The sequence below is a fragment of the Papio anubis genome, chromosome 9, assembly GCF_008728515.1.
Source record: "Papio anubis isolate 15944 chromosome 9, Panubis1.0, whole genome shotgun sequence".
Taxonomy (NCBI): Eukaryota; Metazoa; Chordata; class Mammalia; order Primates; family Cercopithecidae; genus Papio; species Papio anubis.
This window is the reverse complement of record NC_044984.1, coordinates 5970164-5996558: the sequence shown is the minus strand read 5'-3', so window position 1 is coordinate 5996558 and position 26395 is coordinate 5970164. Positions and strand designations below refer to the sequence as shown.

Genomic DNA, 26395 nt, shown 5'->3' with positions numbered 1-26395 from the left:
TACCGTTTGTGCCTAACCTGCAACTTCGCTGTTTTCTTAGGGTAAAATTATGAAAATTCCGGGCACCTGCTGTGACACATGTGAGTACATTGCTAATATCTTGTCCCTTGAAACTCATCAGAGCAGTCTAGGGGCTCTTTGCAGCTTGCTCCTTGAAACCCATTAGCAAGCCCAATGACTGTTGTTTGCAGTAAGCTTCATTTCAGAAAGATTTCTTGACCACTGGTTCAGTCTTGCAGGGAGCAGCCTCCCCTCCTTGGATGTCATCAGACTGCCCTCTTGAACTCCCTTTTAGAGGCCCATGGAGCAATCTCTTTCCCCTTTTCCTGCAAACTCCCTCCTGTCTCCAGCTTCTTACGTGCCTTTCCCCTCATAGGATCTTTGATTGCTCATAGTCCTATCCTGGGACAATATGTTCCCTCTCCAACCAAAACTTCTTAAAGACAGGCACCTTGGATCTCTGATCTTGACAGAGTAGACTCTCAACACATGTCTATTCATGAGTGTGCTAAAGCTATCTTTAAGATAAAGATATCTTAGCTATCTCAAAGAGAAGGCTAAGCCACCAGCTGACTAACAACAGCCTGCATGTGCCGTGGGTGCTGGTCTAAGTTTATCACCCCCTCTTCTTCACTCTGAGTCCTCTTGACCTTGTAGTTATGTCATACTGATTGGTTCTCATTACTCATAGCAGCGGCTTTGGAGATGAGACACAAATCTGCACATCAGACAGTGTTCTTCCCATACATGCTTGTGTTTATGAGCACAAATAACTTTCAGGATCCCAATGCTAATGCCGTATTTTCTGAATATAGAATTACTTGCCTGGACTAATATTTTTTGTTTTAGGTTAGGGTTTTTTTTTTGTTTTTTTGTTTTTTTTTTTTTGTCCTAGGTTCACAGGTGCATGCTTGTTTACACGTAGAGAAAGGAAGAGTGAAAACATGAATACCTTCAGTGTTCAGTCAATCATTCTTTTCTTGATGGCTTACTGTGACAGCCCCTGCAATTGCTGTAACCAAATCTCAGATTGAGGAAACACTCTGAAAGCATGTCTTTCTGTGATTCCCATTTGCATGGTTTAAGAACGAGAAGTCAGGAAACCATCAGAGAAGAAGAATTATCTCTAGGCACACTGCACGTGGAATTTGGTTAAGAGACTGTTACCTACAAAACCACTGCGAAGGGTCTTTGTTGGTCAACGCATTCAAGAGGCTTCGAGATTTTAATGAGGACAATATAAGCCAGGCTCAGAGATTTAAATCCACAGCAACCTAATATAGTATGTTGGCCTAAATGTGTTTTTTTAATTCATTCTCTTAATGAATTTCCCTGGCAGGCAGGCTTTCCTTGTACAATGAAGTTATCTGGAAATTGGGAGGCAGACTCACATGTAGTTAGGGTTGATATAGATTTGGAGCCATCTAAGGAGAGAGAACTCCCAGTGTTCAGATTGGAATGGTGAGCTGGCATTACATTTTCGAATTCCCAGTAGGTCAAGTAGAGCTTCTGATCTGAATGCCACCAACCCCTGTGTGAAAGGAAACCCATGTCAGCAACCTGGAGTCAGCAGTACCCAAAGAGAGGCCTTCACAAACGTTCCTAGGGATCTTCTCGGTCCCCAGAGAGGCTGGGTATGCCCTTATATCACCATGACTTTGCCTTTCCTCTTACCCCAAGGCAGGAATGAATAGATAGTAATTATACTTATTGATGACCTCATTGCCCATTAGCTTCTGAATGTAGTTACAAGCACAAGAGGGTTGCTTTAGCCATTTGGTTTTCGGAGTCTACAATGATATAAAGGCAAGTCTTACTCATTTTACATCACCATAGCACAGTGAGTTTAGGCTCTTTCTGCAATTAAAATTGTGCCATTAAGTGAGTTAAGTCTAGCAGTAACTATATCTCTGCATATTTCAGGCCATGAACAGCTGAGGTGAACCAGGGTAACTGAATTCCCTCCTTGTGGTTGGCTTTGGTTATTTGGTTACTGTGAAAGGGACCTATTTCCAGCCCAGTGAGGACACTGGGGCTGAAGAGTGTTCTCTAGAACCCCAGCCAGTCCTCAAGTTTCACCTCTCACCTGTCCTGTAGGTGAGGAGCCCGAGTGCAATGACATCACTGCCAGGCTGCAGTATGTCAAGGTGGGAAGCTGTAAGTCCGAAGTAGAGGTGGATATCCACTACTGCCAGGTAAGGGCTCAGCTTCAATACAGCCTGGGTGGGGAGGGCTGAGCGTCCGTGTTTTGGGTACCCGTCCTTAGTTACATTCTGGAAGGATCTGGAAAATTCGCAGGGAAGAGAAGAAAAACTGGAAGCATTTTTTTTAAAGTAAATGTTTTATTGAAGTAACTGGGAATTTTTGACTCCAGGAAAAAAACAAAAACGGAGGAAAGACTCAACAAATCCCTTACAGAAAATGGAGAGTTACTTGTGCAAGATGGAGACCACAATTCTTGAAGATCAATCAAACATATATAAAAATGTCCTGCATAAAACATTTTATGCATTAACATGCATAAAAATCGCAGCTAGAGGGATGTGGGTATGATATTATTACCATAGAGGAGAGGACATGTCAGACCTATGATCTTCCTTTACAAATTGCCTAGCTATCCTGGGTGCTTCTGGGTGAGATCAGATCTGCCTCGCTTGGAGGGGTCAGGGAGAAAGCAGGCTGCCCCAGAGCCCTGCCTAGGCCAGGACTTCCCACCATTGTGAAGCTCCCATCTTCCTCTGCTTTCTTGCAGGGCAAATGTGCCAGCAAAGCCATGTACTCCATTGACATCAACGATGTGCAGGACCAGTGCTCCTGCTGCTCTCCAACACGGACGGAGCCCATGCAGGTGCCCCTGCACTGCACCAATGGCTCTGTTGTGTACCACGAGGTTCTCAATGCCATGCAGTGCGAATGTTCCCCCAGGAAGTGCAGCAAGTGAGGCTGCTGCAGCTGCATGGGTGCCTGCTGCTGCCTGCCTTGGCCTGACAGGCCGGAGTGCTGCCAGTCCTCTGCATGTTCTGCTCTTGTGCCTTTCTGGGCCCACAATAAAGGCTGAGCTCTTAGCTTGCAGAAGGCTGCTGGTGCACTGTGTCTTAGGGCTGAGATGGCAACGGTGGGCAGGGGCTGAGTTCTGAGACTGCTTCTGAGGAAGGAAGCACAGGCCACATCTGCAAGCCTCAGTGTCAGTGCGAGATACTGCCAACCTCTGGGGAAAAGTGAGGTCTTTGCTTCTAGGCGTGGGAAAGGCATAGTGTGGGATCGGCCTTTTCCGAAACGTAGCACGAAGTAAAAGGGATTTCCCAGGAACACTGGGTTCTCCGGTCTCTGCATGGAGGGGCTTCTGAACAGAGCAGAGGAGTGGGTCCTGGAGCTAGGCTCCTGCTGAGATAGATAACTATTGTTGTCATGTGGCTGGCAGTGTGGAGAAGGTATCTGACCAGGTGTGCAAGGATTTCTCTTAGTCCATGGCTCACAGAGCTCCTGTGTACCCTTTAGTGGCCCCTTTGAGGGGGAGAGGTGCTGAGGACTGACGGGCACCTGGCAGTAGTGTGGTCCCCCAACTCAGCCTGATGGCATGAGCCCCAGATGTGGAGGCAGACCTAGGCTCCACACATGGCCCTCGCTCAGCTGCGTGGCCTTTAACAAGCCCCTTAGTGGTTCTCAGACTCAGTTTCCTCATTTGGATAACAGGAATGTCAGTGTCACTCATAAGGTGGTGAGGATAAACAACCTCAGCCTAAAATACGGCCTGCAAGTCCTTAGGTAACTAAATTGCTCTATAATCATGTAAGAAGTGGCGAGAATAACAATGGGGAAATCAAGGCTTTTGGTGGGGAATAAGACTCTAATGTTAACAGCAGAGTGTTAGGGATTTCCTTTGTTGTGAGGACTGGACTGGCGGGGTTTCTTTCAGGCTTTATGCTTGATGCCAAGGCCCTACGTACTCCAGACATCCTTCAGTGGAAGGGGAAGTGGTGTAGATAACAGCAAACATCATCCAGTCCCCAAAGCACTAACTGGTACTGTCCCTTGCAGTTAGAGATGGTCTTTCCTTAAAATTTATGCAAGAGTTTTCATGTACGTGCTGGCAAGATTGTGGGGAGTCTTGCTGGGGAGAATGCCCATAAGACAGAAGGGGATGTCCTGGATTACAAGAATTTGATGAAGAATTGATTTTCATTCCAAATACTTTTGACACAGGAGAGACTCAGCTCACTGAAAGTACCGGATAATGGAGTCAAAAGGGACTTAGACAACTAGTCCACTGTCCATTCCTTTACAAGTGATGGAAGCAGCTCAGAGAGCTCAAGTGACTTGCCAAAGGTCATAACTGCTGGGTGGTAGGACCAGGTTGGGAACCCAGGTGTCTTGACACATGGATAAGAACTCCCAGGCCATCCCATCAGAGCCACACAATCCCTGTTGCTTACACTCTTTCCACACTGACATGGGGACCAGTGACTGCTGCATCCCTAAGTTTCTACCTCTTCTGTTATTGCCTGAGCTTAACCTTAAGAGAAGCCCCATTACAGGAATATGGCATAGATGATGCTGAGTAGGCTTGGTGGGAAGTTTAGTGGGGCAGAAGGGAGGAAGAATGGACAGAAGTTTTATGTAACTACTCAATAAGGTTCAAAGGTTGCTGTCTCTCTATCCATCACCCAACTCCTAACTTCGGGTAGCCTCTAAGGTCTCTCTTGGCAGAAAACCGGATCCAGGGACAGGGAATTAACTGTCACTCTTCTGACTGATCACCTAACACTCTAGCTGGGGACAAGGTGTTATTGGAGGCATCGGCTCCAGATAAATTCAGCCGGAAGGCTACCTCTGCAGCATAGGTTGTTGATTTTCCAACTGCCTGTGTCTCGTTGGCTTGAACTTCTCATGTTTACTGATACCACATTTTACCATCAAGAAAAAAGCTGAATCGGAAAACTGCATGTTTTGATTATTTAAAAAAACCCAAAACAATGGAAGGGAGCTGGGTAAAAAGGATGCAAGAGACACTGTTGGAGCTAGTGTGTGTGAAGCAGTGTCTCGGCAGCCTTCCTTGATTTACAGGTATTCCAAAGGCACTATCTGTACCTCGTTTCAGAGACCCTCTTTTTTACTCACCCTCAGACTAGGCAAGACAGAGCACCCCAAAGTGGATGTTTTAAGGGGAGTCTCAAGGAAGGAGTATACAGAGACTAAAACTGCTGGAGGGAAAGAAGAAAGGGAATGAATGAAGGAGCAATGGTGACCATTTTTCAATCGTTTGGGAACTGAAAAGACATGAGAACCATCGCTGGAAGTAGACGGGGAGAAAGGAGTTATTAAGGATAGAAAGGAGCGGAATAGCAGAGTGTTACCCCACAGACTCCAGGGCAGGCTGCCTGCTTTGGAATCCTGGGATCCTCTTAGAGCCAAGTTACTTGACGGTTTTTTTTTTATACTTTAAGTTCTAGGGTACATGTGCACAACGTGCAGGTTTGTTACATATGTATACATGGGCCATGTTGGTGAGCTGCACCCATTAACTCGTCATTTACATTAGGTATATCTCCTAATGCTATCCCTCCGCCCTCTCCCTTCCCCACAATAGGACCTGGTGTGTCATGTTACCCTTCCTGTGTCCAAGTGATCTCATTGTTCAGTTCCCACCTATGAGTGAGAACATGTGGTTTTCTGTTCTTGCGATAGTTTGCTGAGAATGATGGTTTCCAGCTGCATCCATGTCCCTACAAAGGACACGAACTCATTTTTATGGCTGCATAGTATTCCATGGTGTATATGTGCCACATTTTCTTAATCCAGTCTGTCACTGATGGACATTGGGTTGATTCCAAGTCTTTGCTATTGTGAGTAGTGCCACAATAAAAATATGTGTGCATGTGTCTTTATAGCAGCAACATGATTTACAATCCTTTGGGTATATACCCAGTAATGGGATGGCTGGGTCAAATGGTATTTCTCGTCCTAGATCCTTCAGGAATCACCATGCTGTTTTTCACAATGGTTAAACTAGTTTACATTCCTATCAGCAGTGTAAAAGTGTTCCTATTTCTCCACATCCTCTCCAGCACCTGTTGTTTCCTGACTTTTTAATGATTGCCATTCTAACTGGTGTGAGATGGTATCTCATTGTGGTTTTGATTTGCATTTCTCTGATGGTGAGTGATGATGAGCATTTTTTCATGTGTCTGTATGAATGTCTTCTTTTGAGAAGTGTCTGTTCACATCCTTTGCCAACTTTTTGATGGTGGTGTTTTTTCCTTGTAAATTTGTTTGAGTTCTTTGTAGGTTCTGGATATTAGCCCTTTGTCAGATGAGTAGATTGCAAAAATTTTCTCCCATTCTGTAGGTTCCCTGTTCACTCTGATGGTAGTTTCTTTTGCTGTGCAGAGGCGCTTTAGTATAATTAGATCCCATTTGTCAATTTTGGCTTTCGTTGCTGTTGCTTTTGGTGTTTTAGACATGAAGTCCTTGCCTATGCCTATGTCCTGAATGGTATTACCTGGTTTTCTTATAGGGTTTTTATGGTTTTAGGCCTAACATTTAAGTCTGTAATCCATCTTGAATTAATTTTCGTATAAGGAGTAAGGAAAGGATCCAGTTTCAGCTTTCTACTTACATGACTAGCCAATTTTCCCAGCCAATTTTCCATTTATTAAATAGAGAATCCTTTCCCCATTTTTTGTTTTTGTCAGGTTTGTCAAAGATCAGATGGCTGTAGATGTGTGGTATTATTTCTGAGGGCTCTGTTCTGTTCCATTGGTCTATATCTCTGTTTTGGTACCAGTACCGTGCTGTTTTGGTTACTGTAGCCTTGTAGTATAGTTTGAAGTCAGGTAGCGTGATGTCTCCAGCTTTGTTCTTTTGGCTTAGGATTGTCTTGGCAATGCAGGCACTTTTTTGGTTCCATAAGAACAGTTTTTTCCAATTCTGTGAAGAAAGTCATTGGTAGCTTAATGGGGATGGCATTGAATCTATAAATTACCTTGGGCAGTATGGCCATTTTCACAATATTGATTCTTTCTATCCATGAGCATGGTATGTTCTTCCATTTGTTTGTGTTCTCTTTTATTTCACTGAGTAGTGGTTTGTAGTTCTTCTTGAAGAGGTCCTTCACATCCCTTGTAAGTTGGATTCCTAGTTATTTTATTCTCTTTGAAGCTATTGTGAATGGGAGTTCATTCATGATTTGGCTCTCTGTTTGTCTGTTACTGGTGTACAAGAATGCTTGTGATTTTTGCACATTGATTTTGTATCCTGAGACTTTGCTGAAGTTGCTTATCAGCTTAAGGAGATTTTGGGCTGAGATGATGGGGTTTTCTAAATACATAATCATGTCATCTGCAAACAGGGACAATTTGACTTCTTCTTTTCCTAACTGAATACCCTTTATTTCTTTCTCTTGCCTGATTGCCCTGGCCAGAACTTCCAACACTATGTTGAATAAGAGTGGTGAGAGAGGGCATCCCTGTCTTGTGCCAGTTTTCAAAGGAAATGCTTCCAGTTTTTGCCCATTCAGTATGATATTGGCTGTGGGTTTATCATAAATAACTCTTATTATTTTGAGATACGTTCCATCAATACCGAATTTATTGAGAGTTTTTAGCATGAAGGGCTGTTGAATTTTGTCAAAGGCCCTTTCTGCATCTATTGAGATAATCATGTGGTTTTTGTCTTTGGTTCTGTTTATATGCTGGATTATGTTTATTGATTTGCGTATATTGAACCAGCCTTGCATCCCAGGGATGAAGCCCTCTTGATCATGGTGGATAAGCTTTTTGATGTGCTGCTGGATTTGGTTTGCCAGTATTTTATTGAGGATTTTTGCATCGATGTTCATCAGGGATATTGGTCTAAAATTCTCTTTTTTTGTTTTATCTCTGCCAGGCTTTGGTATGAGGATGATGTTGGCCTCATAAGATAAGTTAGGGAGGATTCCCTCTTTTTCTGTTGATTGGATTAGTTTCCGAAGGAATGGTACCAGCTCCTCCTTGTACCTCTGGTAGAATTTGGCTGTGAATCCATCTGGTCCTAGACTTTTTTTGGTTGGTAGGCTATTAATTATTGCCTTAATTTCAGAGCCTGCTAATGATCTATTCAGGGATTCAATTTCTTCCTGGTTTAGTGTTATGAGAGAGTGTAAGCATCCAGGAAATTATCCGTTTTTTCTAGGTTTTCTAGTTTATTTGCGTAGAGGTGTTTATAGTATTCTCTGATGGTAGTTTGTATTTCTATGGGGTTGGTGGTGATATCCCCTTTATCATTTTTTATTGTGTCTATTTGATTCTTCTCTCTTTATTAGTCTTGCTAGCGGTCTGTCAATTTTGTTGATCTTTTCAAAAAACCAGCTCCTGGATTCATTGATTTTTTTTTGGAGGATTTTTTTGTGTGTCTATCTCCTTCAGTTCTATTCTGATCTTAGTTATTTCTTGCCTTCTGCTAGCTTTTGAATGTGTTTGCTCTTGCTCTTCTCTATTTCTTTTAATTATGATGTTAGGGTGTCAGTTTTAGGTCTTTTCGTGCTTTCTCTTGTGGGCATTTAGTGCTATAAATTTCCCTGTACACACTGCTTTAAATGTGTCCCAGAGATTCTGGTATGTTGTATCTTTGTTCTCATTGGTTTCAAAGAACATCTTTATTTCTGCCTTCATTTCGTTATGGACCCAGTAGTCATTCAGGAGCAGGTTGTTCAGTTTCCATGTAGTTGAGTGGTTTTGATTGAGTTTCTTAGTCCTGAGTTCTAGTTTTTTGCACTATGGTCTGAGAAGACAGTTTGTTATAATTTCTGTTCTTTTACATTTGCTGAGGAGTGCTTTACTTCCAACTCTGTGGTCAATTTCGGAATAAGTGCGATGTGCTGAGAAGAAAGTATATTCTGTTGATTTGGGGCGGAGAGTTCTGTAGATGTCTATTAGGTCTGCTTGGTGCAGAGGTGAGTTCAATTCCTGGATATCCTTGTTGTTAACTTTCTGTCTCGTTGATCTGTCTAATGTTGTGACAGTGGGGTGTTAAAGTTTCCCATTATTATTGTATGGGAGGCTAAGTCTCTTTGTAGGTCTCTAAGGACTTTATGAATCTGGGTGCTCCCTGTATTGGGTGCATTTGTATTTAGGATAGTTAGCTCTTCCTGATGAATTGATCCCTTTACCATTATGTAATGGCCTTCTTTGTCTCTTTTGATCTTTGGTGGTTTAAAGTCTGTTTTATCAAAGACTAGGATTGCAACCCCTGCTTTTTTTTTGTTTTCCATTTGCTTGGTAGATCTTCCTCCATCCCTTTATTTTGAGCCTATGTATGTCTCTGCGTGTGAGATGGGTCTCCTGAATACAGCAAACTGATGTGTCTTCACTCTTTATCCAATTTGCCAGTCTGTGTCTTTTAATGGCACCATTTAGTCCATTTACATTTAAGGTTAATATTATGTGTGGACTTGATCCTGTCATTATGATATTAGCTGGTTATTTTGCTCATTAGTTGATGTTTCTTCCTAGCATCGATGGACTTTACATTTTGGCATGTTTTTCCAATGGCTGGTACTGGTTGTTCCTTTCCATGTTCAGTGCTTCCTTCAGGATCTCTTGTAGGGCAGGCCTGGTGGTGACAAAATCTCTAAGCATTTGCTTGTCTGTAAAGGATTTTATTTCTCCTTCACTTATGAAACTTAGTTTGGCTGGATATGAAATTCTGGGTTGAAAATTATTTTCTTTAGGAATGTTGAATATTGGCCCCCACTCTGTTCTGGATTGTAGAATTTCTGCCGAGAGATCTGCTGTTAGTCTGATGGGCTTCCTTTTGTGGGTAACCCGACCTTTCTCTCTGGCTGCCCTTAACATTTTTTCCTTCATTTGAACTTTGGTGAATCTGACAATTGTGTGTTTTGCAGTTGCTCTTCTCGAGCAGTATCTTTGTGGCGTTCTCTGTATTTCCCGATTTTGAATGTTGGCCTGCCTTACTAAGTTGGGGAAGTTCTCCTGGATGATATCCTGCAGAGTATTTTCCAACTTGGTTCCATTTTCCCTGTCAATTTCAGGTACACCAATCAGACGTAGATTTGGTCTTTTCACATAAACATCCCATATTTCTTGGAGGCTTTGTTCATTTCTTTTTACTCTTGTTTCTCTACACTTCTCGCTTCATTTCATTCATTTGGTCTTCAATCACTGATACTCTTTCTTCCATTTGATCGAGTCGGTTACTGAAGCTTGTGCATTTGTCACGTAGTTCTTGTGTCATAGTTTTCATCTCCATCAGTTCATTTATGGACTTCTCTGCATTGATTATTCTAGTTATCCATTCATCCAATCTTTTTTCAAGGTTTTTAGTTTCTTTGCGCTGGGTACGTAGTTCCTCCTTTAGCTCTGAGACATTTGCTTGACTGAAGCCGCCTTCTCTCAACTCATCAAAGTCATTCTCCGTCCAGCTTTGTTCTGTTGCTGGTGATGAGCTGTGTTCCTTTGGAAAGGGAGATGCGTTCTGATTTTTGAATTTCCAGCTTTTCTGCACTGCTTTTTCCTTATCTTCGTGGTTTTATCTGCCTTTGGTCTTTGATGATGGTGACATACTGATGGGGTTTTGGTGTGGGTGTCCTTTGTGTTTGTTAGTTTTCCTTCTAACAGTCAGGACCCTCAGCTGCAGGTCTGTTCGAGTTTGCTTGAGGTCCACTCCAGACCCTGTTTGCCTGGGTATCGGCAGCAGAGGCTACAGAAGATAGAATATTGCTGAACAGCGAGTATTGCTCTCTGATTCTTGCTCTGGAAGCTTCGTCTCAGGGATGTACCCAGCTGTGTGAGGTGTGAGGTGTCAGTCTGCACCTAGTGGGGGATGTCTCCCAGTTAGGCTACTCAGGGGTCAGGGACCCACTTGAGCAGGCAGTCTGTTCTCAGATCTCAACCTCCATGCTGGGAGAACCACTGCTCTTTCCAAAGCTGTCAGACAGGGACTTTTACATCTGCAGAGGTTTCTGCTGCTTTTTGTTTAGCTATGCCCTGTCCCCAGAGGTGGAGTCTACTAAGGCAGGCAGACCTCCTTGAGCTGCAGTGGGCTCTGGCCAATTTGAGCTTCCCTGTGGCTTTGTTTACCTACTTAAGCCTCAGCAATGGCAGTCGCTCCTCCCCCAGCCTCACTGCTGCCTTGCAGTTAGATCTCAGACTGCTGTGCTAGCAATGAGGGAGGCTCCGTGGGCATGGGACCGTCTGGGCCAGGTGTGGGATATAATCTCCTGGTGTGCCGTTTGCTAAGACCCTTGGTAAAGCGCAGTATTAGGGTGGGGTTTACCCGATTTTCCAGGTGTTGTGTGTCTCAATTTCCCTTGGCTAGGAAAAGGAATTGCCTTCCCCCTTGTGCCTCCCAGGCGAGGTGATGCCTCACCCTGCTTCATCTCTTGCCGGTTGGGCTGCACCTGTGGACCAGCATGGACTGTCCGACACGCCCCAGTGAGATGAACCCGGTACCTCAGTTGAAAATGCAGAAATCACCCGTCTTCTGTGTTGCTCACGCTGGGAGCTGGAGGCTGGAGCTGTTCCTATTCGTCCATCTTGGGCCCCCCCCCCTTTTTTTTTCGTTACTTGACATTTAACACTGCAGTCCTCTCATCTGTAAAATGGGCACACTGCAGTGATTGCCTCATATACTTATTGTTAGGGTTAAAATAACTATCGTAGGGAAAGCACTGAGAAGGGTGTTGGGCAGAGAGGAAGTCCTGTAGAAGCATTAGCCAGTAGTACTTGCAGTGGGTGGAATAAAACCCTGGGTTGGGACATCACATCTTGTGGTTTTCCTTCTGCTCTGCCCTCGACTGTGCTGCCCCAGGTTCCTTCTCTATCAAGTGGGATCTATCATGACCAGCCTACCTTATCAGTATAGGAGAGAAAATCTTCATGTCTGAAGGTCAGTGATCGCAGATGGCATACTTGACTTGTGCTGCTTCATTTTGGGGGTCCATGGTATCAATGAACTTGTTTTACTTCTGGGCATCGTGGAGTTGCAGATTCCATCATGCAGAATGGCCCTTTGGAGGTTTTTCCCTCCCATCCCCCTGCCCAGGTACCTGAACTGTCCTGGGGAGATGGCACTCCTGTTGCCCTCTGGGGATGGAGCTTCCATAATCTATGCCCTCAACCCTCTTTAACCCTCCTAGTGTCTCATGGGAGAGCTCTTATAAAACGGACCCCTCCTTCTCCCTCTAGCAGCCCCTCCTCCTGTTCTGCGGTCCCTTGTGCACCTACTCCCCCCTCTTCTCCCTTTTGTCCTGGTTAACCTAGGGGAAGGTGAGGACAGCTGGTCTTCACCTACTGTGAAGACAGGTGTGGGGGGATCCGCCGTCCAGGGGCTCGCCCCCCACTCCTGCCCCAGGGCTGACCCCTGGACAGTGGATGACCCTTTAGGGCGGCGGGAAGGAGGCTTTGCTGGCGGGATTGGAAACTAATCAGCCAGACAATTCATGAGATAATCCGGCTGAATTTTTACACTTGAAGCAGGTTGTGGGGCGTCGCCCCGGGCTTGGGGGAGCAGGGAGCGATTACCGTCTCGCCTCTCAGCCCCACGGACCCGAGTGTGTCCTGGACTCAACCCGGCTGCGGGACCGCGCTCCTTTCTCGACGCCCGGCTGGCAGCGCCCGGGCACCCAGGGCGCAGCGGGGAGAGCTGGTCTCAGGCTGCGCAGCGCCGGCGGCCGGGAGGGATGGGGGAGGAGGAGGCGGCAGCCGGCGAGGGGCGGACTCGCCGGGACGGAGCTGAGCGAGATGGAATTAGCCCCGCGGCGGCATAAGCCTGCCCAGAAGCGCGTGGCCGCGGCCAGCGGGGTCTGCATCCACACCATGGCTACTCCCAGACCGCGTGGTGAGTCTCCCGGCTGGACCCTGGTCCTGGTTTCTGACAGGTGGTAGGGAGGGAGCGAAGGAGGTGGCATCCGAACTCCCACCCTTTGGGATTAGTGACCCCGAGGGAGCCTGGGCAGGGTGGTACGGGAAGTTGACCCCGTTTTCCCAGGATAGGGACTCTGAGGGACGTCTATGTAATTTCCAAGACTTTTTTTTTTTTTTTTTTTTGCGTTTTTTTAAATCAAGGAGAGGGAAGGTAGGACAACAGAGGTGTGGGGCGGCCGCTTCTCCGTGATTGATTACCAATGCCCACCTCTGTGATGTTGCCTCTCCTTGTTACAAGTCCTGGGGACGCTTAGCCTACAGCATCTGTGGGTGAGTAAAAAATAAGTAAGCAAGCAACCGGAGTGGGTTTAACTCGGCAACAGTCCGCTGAGAACAGAACAAATTTGACTTTGGCATCCCTGGAGTGGCCTCTCAGTTTCAGAAGTGTCTTCCGGTATCTCATCCCAAATCGGGATTCCAAGATCAGTCATTTACACCCCAGGCTGCAGGGAAACACAGCTATACCTTCCCCAGGGACTTTTCTTAGAAGAAAAGCAAATGGAGGTGGAGTATGGAGAAAGAAAGACGTTATTTTACTGCTTTTGGGCAGGATTGACTTTGCCTGGGACGGGAACTTTGTCGGGTATTGTGTTTCTGGTAGTTCTTGAGAGAGGCGTGAAGAGGGAGGTGCTCGCTCCTTTGGCATGAACAATGAGCCGAATGGACTGGGAGGTGGTGTCAGTCACAGTCCTGATACTTTGTGAGCAGATGTGGAGAAATACCACCCCAGGACCATGTGGAACCTCGTCTGGGACAGAAGGTCCCACTGAGCAAAGTCAGATCTCAGCCCAAAGGCGGGTGGCAGGTAGAGGGAGGATCTTAGACAAGGTGAAGGTGCTTCCAGAGGACTGTGGTCCTCTTGACCCTCCACCTGCCTGGCTTTTATCCTTGGGACCTGGCATCAGAGCCCCTGCCCAGTCGCTCTGTCACCTTGGCTCAGCTGCTGGGCATCCAGGGCTCATTTGCTCCTCTCAGTGTGTCTTGATGTGCACCCATCATTTCCGGAGCCAAGAACCTGATTCTTTCCTTTCCAGCAACTGCTTCTGCTCTCTGAGTTGCCGCTATGTGGTTACCAGAGTCACTCTGCTAGTTGATTGTAGAGGCTGTGTGAGGGGTAAAGGTGGGATCCAAACACACACCTCAAGTTCTAGTCCAGTTTCCAGGTGTGTCATCTTTTCATCTTCCATTGTGGGGCAAGGCTGCAGGGTGAGAGGCTTTTGGGCCTACTGTGGAGTGTGTCTATAATTTTCTGTAACAAAGACCTAATTTTCTGGAAAGCTGCCTGCTCTGTGGGCCCTTTCTGTGGGCTGAGAGAATCCCATCCCACCCTATGCATGACATTACTAGAACACATGCATAGCAGGTATTTGGTTGCTAGGGAGGGCGTCATTGCCTCCAGTACACAATAGAATCCATCTGTATTTGTTTAAAATTTGTTTTAAAAATTTCAATAGTTTTTAGGGTACAGGGTTTTGTTTTTGGTTACATGGATAAGTTCCTTGGTGGTGAATTCTGAGATTTTAATGCACCCGTCACCCAAGCAGTGTACGTTGTACCCAATATGTAATCTTTTATCCCTTACCCCTTCTCCCAACCTTGCCCGCTGAGTCCCCAAAGTCCATGATATCATTCTTATGTCTTTGCATCCTCATAGCTTAGCTCCCACTTACGAGTGAGAACGTACGGTATTTAGTTACCCATTCCTGAGTTACTTAGAATAATGGCCTCTAGCTCCATCCAATTTGCTGCAAAAGATTTATTTTGTTTCTTTTCATGGCTGAGTAGTATTCCATACACACACATACACACACACATACACACAAACACACACACTCCACATTTTCTGTATTCACTCGTTGGTTAATGGGCACTTAAGTTGGTTCCCTATCTTTGCAATTGTAAATTGAGCTGCTATAAACATACATGTGCATGTGTCTTTTTTATATAGTGACTTCATTTTCTTTGGGTAGATACCCAGTAGTGGGATTGCTGGATCTAGTGGTAGTTCTACTTTTAGTTCTTTATAGACTCTCCATACTGTTTTCCATAGTGGTTGTACTAGTTTACATTCTCACCAGCAGTGTAAAAGTGTTCCCTTTTCATCACATCCATGCCAGCATCTATTAAAATTTTTGACTTTTTAGTTATAGCCATTCTTGCAGGAGTAAGGTGGGGTATCTCATTGTGGTTTTAATTTGCATTTCCATGATGATTAGTGATGCTGAACATTTTTTCATGTTTGTTGGCTGTTTATATGTCTTTGGAGAAATGTCTGTTCTCCAAAACTATGTAACTAAGTGGTTAGCGAAGGCCTCTCTTAGGAGATGAATTTGAACAGAGATTGCATTAAATGAAGGAACAAGCCTTGCAGATATCTGGAGAATTATCTAGCAAAGGAAGTAAAGGCAAAAGAACCCATGGCAAGGAGATGCTTGGGCTGTGGAGGAATAGTGTGGGGAAGCTAAGGGCTACAGCAGAGGGATCAAGAGGGAGAGGGGTAAGAGCCAGCCAGGTCATGTGGGGTCTTGTGGCTCAGGCCATGTGTTCCTGGCATTCAAAGGGAAGCTGAAGACAGTAAGTAACATGGCTCTCAATATCTAATAAAAGGAGACTGGTTTATCTGCACTAAAATATCATGAGTTCATGGTGATATTGATGTAAGACATTGCCCAACATAATGAGCTGTATTTTTGTTAGTAGGTTTTTAAAATGAGTATTATTTATCACGTGGGCATTTATCGTATTAGTTTTAATTTTAAAAGAGGGATGTTTTTGCTTTAGTCTTTTCTGGTCCATTCTACCCCATTACACTTTAAAAAATGCTATTTGAAAACCATGAAATTTATATCATAACTAATTAAGTTAAACCTGTAATCCTAAAAGTAGTGACTTAGTCATAGGGAACTCTCAATGGCTAATAGTCCATTTGGAGCAGTGACTCGGAGTCTCTTTTTCCTTCCCTGTGTAAGAAAGGGATTCGCGGCACTCCCTCAGGAAGAGTTCTTAGGAAGAGTTCTTAATCGCATTTCTGTTTGTTATCCTTTCCTTCAGCCTGCAGAACATCCTGTAGCATTGCTGGAGGTGCAGTTCTGCTGGTGACATTCTCTCAGCTTGTGTTTTTATGAAAAATGTCTTCATTTCATCCTTATTTTTGAAGGATAATTCATTGGATACAGACAAATGATTTGACATCTTTTTTTCCACCCCCAACCCCAGCCCTCTGGGTATCATTCTTTTTGGTCTCCATTGTTTTGACGAGAAGCTAGCCTAGATTCATATTTAAATATTCTTCATTATCTTATTAATGTATAATCTCTTTTTAATCTGGTAGTGTTCAGGATTTGATACTCAGTTTTGGTTTTCAGTATTTTGACTCTGATGTACCTAGGTGTGGTTTTCTTTTTTTTTTTTTTTAACTTGAGTTTGCTGGACTTAAATGTGTTATTACAAGTTACTGTATTTTATCAGATTTTGAGATGACTTCAGCTACTATTTATTCAACTATTTTTATTTTTTTTCTTCAACTATTTTTTTTGATCTGCTTTTGTTCTTTTTGTGGAACTCCAGTCACATGAATGTTAGACTCTTTGGTATTGCCCCACTAGTTTCTGAGGTGCTGTTAATTTTTTCCAGTCTTTAGTTCTCTGCTGTCTAGATTTGATTGCTTTTATTCGATCCATCTTTAACTTCACTAATCCTTTCTCTGCTATCTCCAGTTTGCTGTTAATCCCACCCGATGGATTTTTCTTTCTCATAATCGTAATTTTTAATTCTAAGAATTCCATTGAAAAACAGCTTTATTGAAATACAATTCACATACCATAAAATTTACCCTTTAAAGTTGTCCAGTTCAGTGGCTGTTGGTATATTCACAGAGTTATGCAACCATCACCACAATCTAGTTTAAAGCATTTGCATCATCCTAAAGAGAAAGTTCACACTCAATGGCAGTCACTCATTTTTCCTCCCTCCACCAGCCCTTGGCAACCGCGAATCCACTTTCTGTCTGTATGGATTTGCCTATTCTACACATTTTATGTAAATGAAACCATGCAATACGTGATGTTTTGTGTCTGCGTTCTTTCACTTAGCATAATGCTTTCGAGGTTAAGGTGTATTGTTACATGTATTGGTACTTCATTGTTTTTTATAGCTGAAGCATATTTCCTTGGGTGGAGAAGGCTACATTTGGTTTATCCATTTGCCAGTCCATGGGCATTTGTGTGTCCTAGTTTTGGTTACTATAAATGATATGGCTATGAACTTTCAAGTACAAGGTTTTGTGTGTACATGTTTTTTAGTTCTCTTGGGCACATACCTAGGAGAGGAATTCCTGGGTCATACATTTAACTTTCATTGTCAGACTATTTTCCAAAGTGGCTATACCACTTTACATTCTCACCAGCAATTTATGAGGGTTCTGATTTCTCCACAAACTCACCAGCAGTGGTTATTATTCATCTTTTTATTATAGCCATCCTCATGGATGTGAAGTAGTATGTTATTGTGGTTTTGCATGAACACAGGAGCAAGACAAGCCTGTCACTGGAGAAGGAAAAGCTCCGCTGCCTGCAACCCCCTGAGCATGCTTAGGCTTCCTGGTCTTAGAAGTGTGTGCCTCAGTGATGGGGAGGACCTTCCACTTGGACGGCTTCTGTGTGGCTCTTCGACTTCTAAAACATATGTTAGAGAACCGATGATAATACCAGTTTAAGAATCGGAGGGTGCAGGAAATGGGTTCTACACAATCTCTCTAAATTCAAATGCTCAATGTTGCTGAATGTAGTTAACTTGTGCCTAAACGATTTGATCCAGTTTATAGGTGTACTTGGAGGCATGCCCACCTCCCATATCAATTGGAAGGCAAGCATCTTTCTCTAAATTGACAACATCGATATGTGGCATTCCAGAAGGAGCCTCAAGAAGCAACAGAATCTGTTCGCCAACTACTGTCACACAAGCTCTCCATCCATCCATCCTTCCATCCATCCATCCGTTCGAAAACCATTTAATAAGCATTTACCAAATCCCTGCCTTGTCCTGGGTGCTGAACTGGATCTCAGAGCCTACTTGAGACAAATGTGGAAATATGTAACTTTAACACAATATAAGGTGTGAATATGCCACTCCAAGCTTTTCATTTTCGGTAGGCCTCTGTGACAAAGACTAATAGCTGCTTACCAGAATCCATGTTCTCCTCCTCTTCCTGAACACATGGCTCGACCTTATTTCCTAGCCTCCCTTACAATTAGTTATGACACTGAATTTTAGTCAAAGGAATCTGAACCGTGACATGTGCTGCTTCTGGCCTTGGCCCCTGGAAGCCTTCCTTGCCTGTTCCTCTATGTGCTTTCTACCTTTCAGAAAACAGGAATGGCAACTTCCCAGGGCCATGTTGGAAGTCGTTAAAGTTGGCAGAGGCTCCATCACCCTGGGTTCCTATAAAGCAATGGTGCAAAAGAGCCATCCCACCAAATTGTTTACCCACCTAGAACTATTACTTTAGCAATAAATGAACTGTTGTTTTGTCTTATTCTTGTGTGTGTGTGTTTTTTTTTTTTGGTCTATGTGTTAGCTGGGCATTACTCTGACTCATAGTATCCTTCACCATTAGTGTGGATAATAGTAAATTACTTATAAGAGCATTAACCCCAGTCCACTGAGAGACTGTTCATGTCAAATCTCCATACTTATAAGCCTTGCTCAGCAGAGCCTTTCCCAAATTTCCACCAACCTGACAGATTTCACCCACCTTGCACTTTTGCATACCACAGGTGGGGAGAGATACTCAAAGGCAGGGATGGAGGATGGATCTAACTCATCTTTGATCCTTACTGCAGCCTGACACATGGTAAGTGCTCAATGAACGAGTGTTTCATTGAGTAGGTGCTCAAATTGAAATGTTGAAAAGATGAGCAAAAAGAAACTTCTAGGCAAAGTCATCTCTTCTGTGCTTTGTGGTTTAGAATTCTGGAGCTTTGGATTATGTTGAATCAAGTATTCTCGAGGAAACTTTTTTTTTTTTTTTTTTTTGACGGAGTCTCACTCTGTCACCAGGCTGGAGTGCAGTGGTGCCATCTCGGCTCACTGCAACTCTACTTCCCGGGTTCAAGCGATTTTCCTGCCTCAGCCTCCCAAGTAGCTGGGACTACAGGTGCACCACACCCAGCTAAGTTTTGTATTTTTAGAAGAGGCAGGGTTTTAATGTGTTGGCCAGGATGGTCTCAATCTCTTGACCTCATCATCTGCCTGCCTTTGCCTGCCTTTGCCTGCCTCTGCCTGCCTCTGCCTCCCAAAGTGCTGGGACTACAGGCATGAGCCAGCTCGCCCGGCCACAAAGTTTGTGTGTGTGTGTGTGTGTTTTTTTTTAAAGTATTGGCCTTGGTTATAGGTGCTCCTGTGGCCTACCTCAGGACAAGAAAAAAGGTTGGGATCTTAGCTTATCTTTTTTCTTTTTGAGACAGAGTTTTGCTCTTGTTACCCAGACTGGAGTGCAGTGGTACAGTCTTGGCTCACTGCAACCTCCGCCTCCTGGATTCAAGCGATTCTCCTCTCAGCCTCCTGAGTAGCTGGGATTACAGGTGCCTGCCACCATGCCCAGCTAATTTTTGTATTTTTTTGAAGTAGAGACGAGGTTTCACCACGTTGGCCAGGCTGGTCTCGAACTCCTGACCTCAGGTGATCCATTTGCTTCGATCTCCCAAAGTGCTGGGATTACAGGCATGTGACACCGTGCCCGGCCCTTAGCTTATCTTAATAAGTAAATAAAATAGGCCGGGTGCAGTGGCTCACGCCTGTAATCACAGCACTTTGGGAGGCCGAAGCAGGCGGGTCATCTAAGGTCAGGAGTTCGAGACCAGCCTAGCCAACCATAGCCAACATGGTGAAGCCCCATCACTACTAAAAATACAAAGTTAGCCAGGCACGTAGCTGTAATCTCAAGTTACTCAGGAGGCTGAAACAGGAGAATCACTTGAATCTGGGAGGCAGAGGTTGCAGTGAGCCGAGATTGCACCACTGCACTCCAGCCTAGGTAAGAGAACGAAACTCCATCTCAAAATACTTACTTTTTTAAAGTATGAGGGTCACTTTTGAATTAGCATCAAAGAGTCTCGTTATTTTTGGCCCTTGCCAATCGTCTCCATTTGAAACTATTTGCTAACTTTTGATTACGTACCTGTCATGAACCTCTGCTTCCAGAAATAATGGAATAACTGGTCCTGGGATAGACATTCCGTCATAAATTATAATACTGGAAAAATATATAAATTATTTTCAGGCACTGAACAAGCACCAGCACAGAAGTACAATCCCTGAAAGAATGGAAACTTAGCTCTCTGAGTGCAGGCTATTTACTGGGATTCAGGGATCTGGAGTCCACATGGAGGAAAGGATCCCACTGAACTGAGAAGACAGATAAAAATTAGGAGCAGCAAAATGACTGGAAATTATGGGGAAGAACGCAGACAGGAGGAATGTGTATGAAAGGAGGTGCCCAGAGGGCTCTTTGGGGACCCTTCCTGAGTCCTTGGCTAAGAGTGAGGCGTATGAATTTTGCCAGAGATGCCGCTGCAGCATTGAGATCAGAACGGAAATGGTAGAGGTCGAATGGTACTGGGATATGTTGAAAGTCCATCCCAGCCAGAGTGGCCAGACCTCATGAACATGTCCTGGCACACATGTCCTAACACAGCAGGCATGTAGCTGAGACCTCCAGGGACTTCGTTTTAGAAGTAAGAACCATGCGGTAGAAGTTTACCCTGGACGGTCCCTGAAGAACACTAAGGCCAAGCATGAAAAGATCAATAGGGAAGACAGTTTAGAGCCTGAACCCTTCCAGATTAGAGCCTCTTGAGAAATACCTTGGATTTCCCACGACATACCCTAATAACAACAAACTCCTACATAAGCTCAAAGTGATCAGCCCATAGTTGAACTTCCTGCTAGAAAGTAAAAAAAAAAAAAAAAAAAATTCTAAGCCTCTTGATAGGAAGATAATGTTTTATCACTCACAATGTCCAGTATGCCATAAAACTTACTAGACATGCAAAGAAAGAGATAAGTGATCCATGAAAAAGAGACAAAGGAAACAGAAAAGGCAGCCAATGAAGTGGAAGGAAATATTTGACAACCGTATATCAGATGAGAAGTTAATATTCACAGTATGTAAGGAACTCGCACAACTTAATACAAAAATACAAATGACCCAATCAAAAAATAGGCAAATGCACCGAATAGGTATTTCTCCAAAGAAGACATAAAAATGGCCAACAGATACATGAAAAGGTGCTCGACATCACCGGTCATTAGGGAAACGCAAATCAAAACTACAGTGAGATGTCATCGTATACCTGTTAGTATAGCTATTATAAAAAAGATAACTCTTGGAAAGAATGCGGAGGAAAAGGAGCCCTTATACACTGTTGGTGCGAATGTAGTTTCGTGCAGTCATTGTGGAAAACAGTTGGAAGTTGCTAAAGAACTAAAAAAATGGAACCACCATATGACCCAGAAATTCCTCTTCTGGGTGTATGCTAGAGGCAGTAAAATCACTACCTGGTAAATATCTGCACTGCCGTGTTCATTGAAACATTAGTCACAGTGGTCAAGATATGGAAACAACCTAAGTGCCCATCACTTTATGGTATAGAATTCTGGAGCTTTGATTATGTTGCATCCGAGTAAATATTCTATAAAAATAAAATTCTATAAAAATTCCGGAGCTTTGATTATGGTGAATTCAACTACAGAGTCATATACAAAGAATGAAGTTGGACTCTTTCCTCACTCATAAATAAAGTGAATCGTAGATGTAAATGTAATAGTGAAATCGATAAAACTAGAAGACAACATAGAAGTAAATCTTCACAACCTTGGTCTAGGTGATGTTTTCCAATGTTAAACCAAAACCACAAGCATAAGAGCGATCTGCGTTTGGCTAGGCCACAGTAGCCTGGTGGAAGAGAACTTATGAGAAAATAAAAAATGTATTTCTCAAGTTTTTCACCCACTAGTTATTATGGCATCTCCAGTCACCTTTAAAGTCTGACCCAGTAATGATGGGAGTCCCTAGGGGTGTCTCCAGTGCATTCATGAACAATTCTCTTGACTTTTACATGGTATTACCATAGTGGTAGATGTTTGCTGTTAAACCTCCTTTTCCCGCACAGTAAGAAGGCACTTGGCTGGCCTCAAAGATTATTATGTGCCAGGCCATATGCTTGGGGCTTAGGGTACAATGGTGAACAAGATAGGTACTATGCTATGCCTGTCCTTAAGCAGTGTGCAACCAGCCAATTAAGCTCACTGTCTATTCAATATGAATTTACTCATACCAGTTAAAAAAGCTATAACAGAGGCATTTTCTGAACACTTTTCTACAGATTTTAAGTAAATATATTTGGGATATTTTATAAAATTCTCAGGATTGTTCCTATCCCTCGTGTCTGCTGCATCCTTCTATAACCCCCAGCATCTCACCCAATTCCAAAAACTTCAGTAGCCTGCGAGTGGGAGCTATGATTGGAAGAGTTGTTTTAGGCTTTAACCTCAGTCCCAGTCCATTTTGGGTAGAAGAAACCTGTTTCTTCTTCGGAGAAATGAGAGTAAGAAAGATATCATTAATATTGGTTACACCCAGGAAGAAGAGATGGGAGATGTTTATGGGTGGTGGAGAGTGACGAGGGACATGGAGGGAACCCATTGGATATACCCAGGATGTCAATGGAAAAGCAAACAGAGCAAATCTGTTGCACAACAGGTTATAATTAATGAGTGAACAGACCAGTTTTGACCAATTTTATGTTGTATACTGGCTACTTCCTCATGACATATAAGGAGGGGCATTTATACTTTAATCTCATCACCCACACTCCAAACTACAGTGTAGGATGGGCTGCCAGTGAGTAGGTTTCCATTTAGGCAACTCATCCAAGTCCCAATTTGTAAATTTTGTCATTGAGAGAAGTACTTCCTGAAATGAATTTCTTATTTGATTACATTCTCAATCAGATAATTCTCTCTTATTCTCTTGGTCTTAACTGTTAAGATCTTGAGTCTGATCGTTGACTATAAATGCTATTTGTAAAAAGGCCTTTTTAAAGGGTGAGGGATGTTAAGAATGTCCACTCAGGAAGGGATTTACCAAGTAATGTTGGCCATTCATCTTCCTTTTGCACAGCATTGCTTAGTGGTGAAAAGTGTAAACTGAGTGTGCTGGTGGTCTTGGACAACTTACCTGGCCTCTCTGTGCTTCAGTTGCTTCATCAGAAAATGGTAACAACAATGGTACCTACCTCAGGGTTATCGTGAAGATTACATCAAGTGATACATGTAAAGTGTTTAAAACAGTGTCTGACACATGTAAGGTGTTGGTGATTAGTGTTGTAGTTGTTATTAGCAGGGCAGTTCTGTGTTCAGTTCAGCACACGGGAATCCATCCTGTTTCAAAATTCACTTATAAGAAAAGATTCCTCAATTCCCTACATCGTTACCTGCAAAAGCTTTTAGAGCTCTTATTGCTTCCAGAGTCCTGTGCTAGGAATGCAAAGATAAAAGGCAAATCTTCTGAACTTCTAGAGGACTTCCTTTAGTGGTTAGGGAAGGCTTGGTATAGGAGTAGGACTTTAACTGAGTATGACTTAGATTAGTGGAGAGGACATGCCAAACAGAAGTAACTGCCTAGGTGGAGGCACAAAGTGAGCATCAGTCTGGGGACAGGTTTGACTAAAGAGGAATGTTCTTGTCTGATGGAAGGATTTGGCAGCAGAGACACCTAACAGCCAGCTGTGTAAGTCTTTGAATGCCAAGTTGTTTGTAAGCCTCAAGACGAAGTTTTGAGTAGCAGTGTGACCAGTGAAATAAAATTTTGTGTATTTTATAAAGGGTACCTGTATCAGAAAAGCAGTTAGGAATCTGTCCATCCATTTATTCACCCACCCACCCATCCATTTATCCATCCTTCTCCTGGCACCTTATTTATCCTCACTATAGCTGGGGCCATCTTTCTAATGTAATCTAATTATGTTCTCTTGCTTAAAATCTTTTCACATTATAAGAAATTGTGAACCTTGTTAACAGAGTGGAATTTGGGAGAGAAGTTTAGAGGCAGAAGGGCAAATAAAGCAGATCACCTTCTGGGAGCTACAGGCGGTTCATTTTGGAGTTTCTGTGCATGTGTGGCTGTGTGTGCACAAGTGGAGAGTCACTAGCAGGAGATGACATTGGGAAGGTTGACAAGACTTCCCACGGGCCTTGTAGGCCATGTTAAGAAGTGTGCACTATACATCAGATAGGGCCCTTTCTGTGCACCTCAAATCCCACCACGTAGATGGCCCCCTTTGGGGACTCTGCAGGCAGAAAAGGAGGGTGAGGAGGCTGGCAGTCCTTGCTCTCAGGAGGGCCATTACAATGGATCATACAAATCACTGCCTTTCTTCCTGGAGTCTCCTTTCCTCCCTTGACCATTGGTAGATGCCTAGTTAATTCTTCTAGATGCATGCAAAAACTGTGTCCTCTGGGAGCCTCCCTGACAGCTCTAGTCTGTGCTGAGGGCTTCTGCTTCCATGGATCCTTCATACTTCCATGTTGACTCTCCTCCCATTCTGGAGATTATCTTCTTGTTAGTTTTCCTTCCTCACTAGTCTACCTTCCTTCCTTACTAGTCTACCTTGTATTCTTAGTCACTTTCTTACCAGTCTTCCTTCCTTACTAGTCTACCTTCTTTCCTTATAGGTCTTCCTTCCTTGCAATTACCTAGGGCTTGATGGAAGGAACCACATTTTGTTTAGCTTTAGCTCCAAATGTTTTATACAATGCCTGGCAAGTTAAATGGTCTGCAGTGAATGAACAGAGATGTGGAATACTGTATATATATCATCCCCACCCCAACCTCCCAAAGGGTGGTCAGTTGCTGTGCTTGGAGCCTGGCATGATGGTGTGTGCAATGGGGCTATAGGGGGAAGGCAGCAGTGGATAAGTGTTGGGAGATGAAGTGGTCCAGACAGGTAGGTGCAGACTCGATCATGAAAGACCCTGTATGTCATATACAATTTGATCTTCATACTAAGAAGAGTAGGAAGCCACAGAATGGGAATAACTTGGTGAGATTGTTTCAAAATGGTAATGGTAGCTGTGGTGTGAGCCCAGGATGGAAGAGAAGCAAGATTAGTGGTAGGGAGGCCAGCTTACTTCTATCAGAGGGGAACAAGGCAAGGCTGCAAACTGTGGTGGTGGCATCATCAGGAAAGGGGGGCATGTGCATTGGAGAGAGGGCTAATTCTGAGCCAAGGCTGTAAGACAAGCAGAGCCCAAGAGGCAGATTCGCAAATGGATTTTATGTGTGTGTGTGTATGGAGGGAACTGGAGAGCAGTCCTGTTACTGTGGCTGCATACAGAAGCTGAGGAAAGTGCTTTCCCACAGGACCTCTGGGGCAAGGGGTTGGGTAATCAGCAGGACCATTGGGCCCAAATTTTAAGATCGGAACTTCAAATTTTGGCTGTTGTCCTGGGTCCAATTCATGCAGTAAGCAGGATGAGACCTGGGTGTAAATGTTGATTCTAACTGAAAGGAAGTGACCAGGGCACTTGAGGAGGGGTTCAGGGGGAGGGCCTTCAAATCTGAAAGCACCCAGGTCTCTCTGAGGCTCCTACCAGGGCATGCCTTCAGCAGGACCATGGCTGCCTACTCTTTTTAGGATGAAGACCAAATTGTCGTATATGACATACAGGGTCTTTCATGATTGAGTCCGCACCTACCTGTCTGGACCACTTAATCTCCCAACACTCATCCACTACTGCCTTCCCCCTATGCCCCCATTACCCACACCATCATGCCAGGCTCCAAGCACAGCAACTGACCATTCTTTAGGAGGTTGGGGTGGGGATGATATATATGCAATATTCCACATCTCTGTTCATTCACTGCAGACCCATTTAACTTGCCAGGCATTGTATAAAACGTTTGGAGTTAAAGCTAAACAAAATGTGGTTCCTTCTATCAAGCCCTAGGTAATCATAAGGAAGGAAGACCGATAAGGAAAGACGGTAGACTAGTAAGGAAGGAAGACTGGTAAGAAAGTGACTAATAAGAAAAGAAGGTAGACTAGTAAGGAAGGAAAGTAGACTAGTACGGAAGCCTGGGAGAGTGCAGATGCTCTGTCTCCCTGCAGGGCAGCCCTGGGCCTGTCTGGTTTTGCTGGAAGCAGTGGTTTTGGGAGGTTCGGGACGGAGGTGGCCCCTCATTTCAGGGCCCTTCACACTTCAGCCGCCAGGAGTGAAGAATGAGACAGTAATGATGCCAAGAGGGAAACTCAGAGGAAAAGCCCAACCGTCTGGAAGTCCAGCTCCCTCGGGACACCTTAACTGGATATAACTCCTGCTGCTGGTCTCTCTTGGAGGCTCTGGAAGCTGCCTAGGTCCCTGCTGACTCACCTTGCCCCCAACTCCATGCCTAGTGAGCTCACTTTCTGCCTTTT

The 26395-nt window shown here is 44.1% G+C and overlaps 1 protein-coding gene across 3 annotated transcripts in view; it reads left to right on the top strand.

Moving 5' to 3' along the window:
* Positions 1-3075, top strand: part of VWF (von Willebrand factor) — a 182764-nt gene extending 179689 nt beyond the window's left edge. The window contains exons 50-52 of one of the 3 annotated variants that reach the window (XM_021921932.2): positions 41-80; positions 2098-2195; positions 2753-3075. In XM_021921932.2, coding sequence (XP_021777624.2) covers positions 41-80; positions 2098-2195; positions 2753-2941 — 327 coding nt within the window. In that variant the 3' untranslated portion in view covers positions 2942-3075. The remainder of the gene's footprint in view (positions 1-40; positions 81-2097; positions 2196-2752) is intronic. The other 2 variants (XM_021921933.2, XM_021921934.2) reach the window with 2 other exon arrangements.
* The last annotated feature ends 23320 nt before the right edge of the window (positions 3076-26395 follow it).